Genomic DNA, 7,602 nt, shown 5'->3' with positions numbered 1-7,602 from the left:
CATGAGTGAAAGCGTATAAACATATATTTTATGCTTTCAAATATAAATATGAAGTGGTGGATCTTGAATAATAATTTCAGAAAAAATAAAATAGTATATTTAAAATTTATATATAAACATCATACTTTAAGATAGGTTGAAGAAATTGAATTTGTATGCACTTTCATATCTAAATAACACTTTTATTATGTATACATCAACACAAACACCTTGCACTTATTCTAAATATAATATGGATTTATGTATACATACTTATTTATATATATATATATATATCAAGTCGAGTTGATCGACAAGTCAAGTCGTCTTGGGCTGAATGTTGAGCCGAATTGAGTCAGACCAAAGATCAAGCCGAGTTTATCCAGGTCGAAGGTTGAGTCAAGTCGACTCAAGCTAAAGGTCAAGCCAAGCTGGCTTAGGACAAAGGTTGAGTCAAGCAGGCCTATGCTAAAGGTCGAGCCTTGTCGGTCCAGGTTGAATCCTCGTGAGTCAACCCGAACCGAAAGTCGAGATGAGCCATCTCAAATAAAGTTGAGTTTGCCTTAAAATAGAAATTAATTTATTTTATCCAAATAAAAAAATTAAAATTTACGATATTTCAATTACTTCATCTAAAAAAATTATCTAATAAATGAAGAAAATTTAATTGTAAGTAATTCAAATACTATGTATTTCAATTTCTTTCAATTTTTGAAATCTCTCATCCAAACACAAACACAAGATAATGATCCACACATGCCTAAAAATACAACACATTCTAACAAAGATTACTCACTTTCAATTCAATCTCATACACTTTCTTATTACTCATATTTTTTTATACTTTTATTAACTTGAGCGTTAGAGATAGACTTCCTTTATTGACACCTATCGGTCAAAGATCTCACACCATCTTAGAAAGTTTCAATCATTTTTAATAAGAACAAAAAAAAAACACACATATATATATATATATATATATATATATATATATATATATATATATATATATATATATATATATATATTCAATTGAAACCATATTCATTAAAAGAGTGAATAAGTGTTACCGCTTAAACAAAATATGTAATACATCAGTTTTTAATTTGATGGTATTACGGCTGACCGTAGACATAATAAGGTAAAACTTTAATTGGATTAAATTTTTATTTGGTTTAGATTTTATTTTAATTGAATTGAATTGAATCTATTCACCCAAAAGGTCAGTAAGTGGTACAACAGAAAATTTAGAAAAATATTACCATCCAAATGATTTTACAATTTTTTTCAACTATCACAATGATTCTACCATATTAGTATCATGTATGAGATTTGAATCGAAAATAATATGTAAAATCATAATATCTTATGAATTTTACGAGTTAAATATCAATTTTAACTATAATAGTGAGTCTTGTATAAAATGTTTTCCTGATTAAAATTTCAAATAAACATGCCATAGAATACATGAACTAAATGAAAAAACCAAAATTTTATAGGATAAATGAATATTCAATATTTTATCTCATCATTGTAAAGAAATAGCCATATAAACTTAAAAAAAAAATGTGACCTTTTACATAAACTAATGCAATTTTTAAAATATAACCACAATATTCTCTCACACTTGCAATTTCTTTTTGAAACGCTTACATGATTGCTACATAAGCAAACATGACCGGATAAATACACATAATTTATGTTTTGCTAATATGTGGTTTCAATACCATATTTGTTTAGAACAGTCATTAACGTCATATTAAATGTGAAAGATTAGAAATACATAGTTTACAATATCCGGATAATCACATACTTATCACATAATCCATTAGTTCTATCAATAGACAGTACAATCTAAAATGTTTATATTAAAAAGTATTTGATAAAAAACACTAAAATGTTTTCTTCGGATGTAAAAGAAAAATTTGGTAAAAGTTTGACAATAAACATAATAATTTTATAGTGCGATTCTAATTTTATTTCATTTTAATATGGTTTGAGCCATGCAAATTGTAAAAATTTAAAATAAAGTAAACTATAATTGTTTAAATTTTCTAACTTTAGAAGAAAAAAAAATAGTGGGCAACTTTAAAAAATTCCGTTCACTCCAATGTTGTTTTACCCTAAAAAAACAGAGCTAAAGAAGGTAAGTCGGTGCTAAATCCGTAGGACACGACACGAGCTCTTATCTTGAAAGATTCATTGTTTCTTGAGCCATTCTTTGCAACCAGTAATTACTTAATTAGTCGTATACAGTGGCGCAAGTAGTTAAGTATTTTGTGTGATATCACAACTGACGAAAGGGTGACCCGTTTCAACAGAAACCTTGTTTCCGTTTCACGTTTTCTTTTTTCTTTTTTAACTTTTATTTATTAGCATCCCCATTGAATTCTCTAATAAATAAAATTGATATAACTTTTTGATGCCAATTTAGTTAAATATTATTTCAAATAAATAGAATCATCAAAGCAAAAAATAAATAATATAATTAGCTACACAATTAACTATCTTAATTAATCTTATTCTCATTAATCACATGGTAAATTCATGATAAGTAACTGGGAAAATATGATTTCTTCTAGAATATATGTTCCACCCCCCACCGCCGAATCAAGTGGTTATCTAGCAATAGTAGTGACAAATAAAACAAATTCAGGATTTCTTTTTCACTCTAAATGAACACACAATAAAATTTTTGAAGGATTGCGTCAATCATATAATAACCTTTCACTGTTTCTTAACAGCTACTCTTTTACTTGGTTCATTAATTTCTACAAATGAAGTTCATCATTTAACGCTTAGTTAAGGAAGTAGATAAAGTACAAAAAGAACACATAATTATTGAATTATAGGTAAATTTTGAAGCGGTTAGTGGTGGCACATTGGTCCACGTAATGTTTAGACATACAAAATGTAAAGTTAATGATGAATGTTACAGAATTAATTGAAGACATTATATGAATATTATAAGGTTGCTGTGGAGGAATTTGAGGGAAAAGGTTGGTGGATATGTGGGTTAGTTGGAGTTTTTAGAAAGTTAAATATAAGAAAAGGCAGATGAGAAAGGCAATTAACTTTTTTGCTGCAAAAAAGTCAAATAGGGCCTCTTTCACCCATCATAATGATATCTTCCCCGTCGATGCAGAGAGTGTGTGATAGATTTGCACCCAAGATTCATCATCATTGTCCTCTGATATTTCTTTTTAAAATATATGGTGCCCCGAAAGAGATCATGTGTATCATGAAAGATAAAAAAATAACCCTACTAAGAGCAAAAGAAGTATACATGTATCACTCCCTCTCTTTTTTACTTTCTTTTGAGGGAATCATAATTTTCACTCACACTTGATTATGCATTTCTCGTTCTATTATTGTGCACTCAACAGGTTTCGCTTTTGCCCATATGATAATTATTATCTACACTGATGGGGTTGTTGCATGAAAGTTTCATAATTATGGGGAAAATAATCACATCCTTGGGGGTGTATATATACTTATAAGGAAAAGCAGAAAACAAAAGTAATGAATGTAATTGATATAATATGATTTTAAAAAAGTTGATATAAAAATTAGGGTGTAACAAAACTTAAGCTTGATGCATTTTTGTTTTCTTTTTTCCTTTGTCTTGTATTGTTGACTTCCATGGCACAGTGAAGTTCCACTAACCACGAAGGACATGGAATTTGCAAGCTTTATAGGACAAACAGTACCATTATCATTTGAAGCAAACCGCAAGGTCAGGTTGAATTGTTACTATAGTCTCACCTTTTGCATATTCTCCCACTACCTTTTTTCAACATTCTGTCCTACCCACCTTTATTTCTTATTTTATTTATTTCCTTATTTTTTTCTTCCTTTTCAATTTAGATGGTTAATGAATCTTCACACGGGATGTGAAAGAAAGAAAGAATTGTTTTAGAAATCGACACATCTCCTTTGAAGAAATTAAAAGTAAAAAGAGCCAAAAAGAAAAGGGAAAGTTGGTTGAGCTACGATGTTATAAGATACACACTTCCAGATCATGGTGTAACCTCGTCGCCAAACTTTGAGAGAAACCCTCTTTCGTTTCTGTAAAGGGAACTAACCACTTTTTTCTTCTGTTACTACTATTATTATGATCTTCTCTGGGTTTTGGTAAAGAGAGATAGCTTGAGAGTAGAGAGTGTGTTGGATCACAAAGGGTGGAGAAGGGAAACGATAAACAAGAACATAACAAGGAAATGATGTCAACAACGTCTCAAACAAGTGTTAACCATAGCTTGTTTGAAGAGCAAGATCAGATCCCAACGCAGATGGGGTTCAATATTCCTTTTCCATCAACCCAGGCTTTCGCTCCTCTGGGTTGCCATCAATCTTTGAAATCCATCAGTGCAATGGTTCCTTCACTTTCATCTGAACCTGCTTCTTCTGCTGCGAATTTTGCAGAAACCCTATTTTCAACCGCAGTTCAAAGACCACGACAAGATCTCACTTCAAGCTTGGTAGGAGGAGGAGGAGGACAACTCCTTTCCTTGAACAGATCGAGACTGAATCCATGGTGAGACAATTAACTGCACTTAAAATTTTCGCACCTCACCATGCATGCTAGCAATTTCGGTTTCATAATTGATTGTATGTTGTTTTACCCGTCCCTTATGTTTTCTTTCTTTTTGTGTTTTTCTATCTAACAAGTACTTTTTGTATTTATTAATCTCTACGACAAGACTGATAAACAAGATATATACATGTCTCATGTATGGTTTATGATGTTGTTTTGGCTTTGTACAACTTTGGGTTCTTGTAGTATCTGTTTCGGTCTTTGTTTGGGTGCTTAAATCTAAGACCTTTGTGTTATGAATGATATATATGGTTTTATGTATGATTGCATATGAATTTAGGGCATGGGAAGAAGTAACCGATTGCTTGATGAGTAAAAGAATGGGAGGAGACGATAATCATCATCATCTAGGGGTTTCTGCCATGAAGATGAAGAAAATGAAGGCAAGGAGAAAGGTGCGGGAGCCAAGGTTTTGCTTCAAGACTATGAGCGATGTGGATGTGTTGGATGATGGCTACAAGTGGAGGAAGTACGGACAGAAAGTGGTAAAGAATACACAGCACCCGAGGTATACTCCCTAATTCAAATTGTTTCTCTCTTTTCTCTTTGTCTTTATTACTAAAAAGTGACTGCATATACATCAAAAAAGGTGAATTTAAAGCATATTTGTTTAAATTCCACAACTTCTCTCTCTTCAATCTCTCCACTCCTCTCATTATTGTTTCATACTTTTTTTCAGAATTCAATATTTGGTTGCTTCACTATACTGGTTATAGGGAAGTTTAATTTGGGTTAGTAATGCGAACTTGATTATAATCATGAGCCATATTAAAGCTAGATAGCTATCACTTTATGCCTTGTGGGGCGAAAATGCAATCGGTTTTTTTTATATTTTTGGTAAAGGAGAGGATGTAAACTTGCCAACGTTAGAACTGAATAACTCAGAAATTTGTTTTCCTCTACGGCATTGCTACTCATGTCTGCGCCAAGGTTTTCCTCCACAGAAATCTTTATAGAATGTTATAAGAGGATGCTTTAATTTTTAGAAACATGAAATATACAATTAGAGAAGATTTTTTTGCCTTTTTATTGTAAAAAAAAAAAAAAAAAACAATGTTGATGTTTGGTTGCTGATTTTATCATCAAATTTGCTCAACAACGACTTCACGGTCGATTGTGTAGACAATTAATAGATGGGGTAATTAATTACAACTAAGGGATACTGCGAAACTGTGACACTTGGTCGTACTGTGGGTATCATTTTTAATCATGGTGTTTGAAACTACAACTGGGAGGTTGAAAATTTTGTCAATTGACGTAGACAAACATCTCTCTCATAAAAAAAGTGCTGTTCTGTGTGGGAACCAATTCTATGAACTTCCGAAGTTTCATGTATTTCAAAAGATGGATTTGAGAAAACAAGAAAGCCATTGCAATGCAGCTAGGTTTGTGGGCTTCTAGGACCTTATGGTGATCTTAGGCTAAAAATTGTATGTTACATTACATTTAAAAACATGGCTTGGAGAATTTGCAGACTATGAAGTGTAATCAAAGGATTAACCTAGTGGTACCAGCACAGGTACATTACATTGAAACAATACAAATTCTCTGCTTTGATTACTCTTGAATTGAGGCTATGAATTGTCCAACATAGCAAGCTAATTATATAGGATTATCTGAGAATAAATTCGTAGTAGTTGCCCTAAGGAGAAGCTAGATTTTGTTTTAAGTAGAAGTATAGCTATCTTTATACTTGGTCTTAATTTAAGTTGGATACAATTGAATTGTATCGAAATATGAATTGAATAAAATTATAAATACTTTAAGTTGCCCAAAATCATCTAATCAATCAGTTATTAAATGTATTTTAAGCCAACCCTTCAAAAATAGCATAATTTTCAAATATTCTTTTTTAGCCACAAACATATTTATGCAAATGATCTAAATTTATTCATAATGCAACATGTTGCAGAAATTGTATCCTTCTTTTTCGCTGGAGGGACAGACAAGTAGACCCAAAAAGCTAGGTTTGAGGCAGGTTAACGGGGACTGTGTATAAGTGTGGGGCCAGAACTAGAAAAATTTAAGAAGGAATGCTGAATTCAATATCTTTTTACAGATAGACTATATAAAACTTTAAAAAAGTGAGTAAAATTGATCTATTTGGGGGATTATGCTCTAAAAAATGAACATACATAAATAAAGTATTAAAAAACTGTTTTACTGATCCATGTTTTAACTACAATGGTGGTGCACTGCACCAAGAGAAGTGAAGTTTTGTGATGATGTGTTTTGGGTACACTGCAGAAGCTACTACCGTTGCACTCAAGATAACTGTAGAGTGAAGAAACGCGTGGAGCGGTTGGCGGAGGATCCAAGGATGGTGATAACCACATATGAGGGGAGACATGTGCACTCGCCATCAAATGAACTTGAAGATTCACAATCTCCTTCTGAACTTAGTAGCTTCTTGTGGTAGAATACAGTGGCAACATGTATATTTTTATGGTAGCTAGAGACTAGAGATGAAGAGGGAATAAGTAGAGAGGAATGAGTATAAATTGACAGTGTATCTAGGAAATGATGCATGCGTGCTTTGGTTCATTGTCAATTTTCACTCCTTCCATCCATTTTCACCCTTTCTAAAACCACAACATATATGTGCCTCCGTTTACTACTTTTACATCACTGTGCTTAACACTCTTGTTGCTGTTTCATAAAAACTCAACAGTTAAAACAAGTAATATTGTAAGTTGCAAACTGGGCTTAAGCTTTTAATACGCTCAAACAGTTTGTTAGGTCTCTATCAAGAAAAAAGAAGAATATGAAGTCGATCCAGTCTTGAAAATGATTATGAAATCCCCGAACGTACGATATGGATTCAAACTCACAATGTTTTTAAATCTAAAGCTTGCTTCAAATCATAAATTTATTTATTGATGTGAATGAAGTTTTTTAAAATCATAAAATTCACATGATGTGATTTCTCCCAAATTAAGGAAGCGGAGTGGTAGTGAGAGTACTGAAAGTCTTCACCCCAGATGGTTTCAACTTCAGATTTGTTACAAGTATTGAGAGATCATAAA

General features: G+C 32.0%; 1 protein-coding gene across 2 annotated transcripts; it reads left to right on the top strand.

Moving 5' to 3' along the window:
* Window positions 1-3,845: 3,845 nt before the first annotated feature.
* WRKY13 (WRKY DNA-binding protein 13) lies at window positions 3,846-7,199 on the top strand. Of its 2 annotated transcripts, XM_028046123.2 has the most exons (4): window positions 3,846-4,320; window positions 4,405-4,516; window positions 4,857-5,084; window positions 6,824-7,199. In XM_028046123.2, exons 1-4 carry the CDS (start codon window positions 4,200-4,202, stop codon window positions 6,993-6,995), a joined length of 633 nt encoding a protein of 210 aa, XP_027901924.1. In that variant the 5' UTR covers window positions 3,846-4,199; the 3' UTR covers window positions 6,996-7,199. The 2 variants fall into 2 exon arrangements, with proteins under 2 accessions (XP_027901924.1, XP_027901923.1); XM_028046122.2 differs by having other exon boundaries at window positions 3,849-4,516.
* The last annotated feature ends 403 nt before the right edge of the window (window positions 7,200-7,602 follow it).

This window comes from Vigna unguiculata, chromosome 9, assembly GCF_037176805.1.
Source record: "Vigna unguiculata cultivar grain cowpea cultivar isolate G323 ecotype 2 chromosome 9, ASM3717680v1, whole genome shotgun sequence".
NCBI classification, from domain to species: Eukaryota; Viridiplantae; Streptophyta; class Magnoliopsida; order Fabales; family Fabaceae; genus Vigna; species Vigna unguiculata.
The sequence above is the reverse complement of the archived record's forward strand: the minus strand, read 5'-3'. Positions and strand labels throughout refer to the sequence as shown.

Bases quoted from the DNA above. Each gene is read 5' to 3' on its own strand.
- WRKY13 (XM_028046122.2), top strand. From the start codon at position 4,200: ATGATGTCAACAACGTCTCAAACAAGTGTTAACCATAGCTTGTTTGAA. The intron at 4,517-4,856 runs GTGAGACAATTA...ATATGAATTTAG, and splicing joins AGATCGAGACTGAATCCATG to GGCATGGGAAGAAGTAACCG. The intron at 5,085-6,823 runs GTATACTCCCTA...GGTACACTGCAG, and splicing joins AAGAATACACAGCACCCGAG to AAGCTACTACCGTTGCACTC.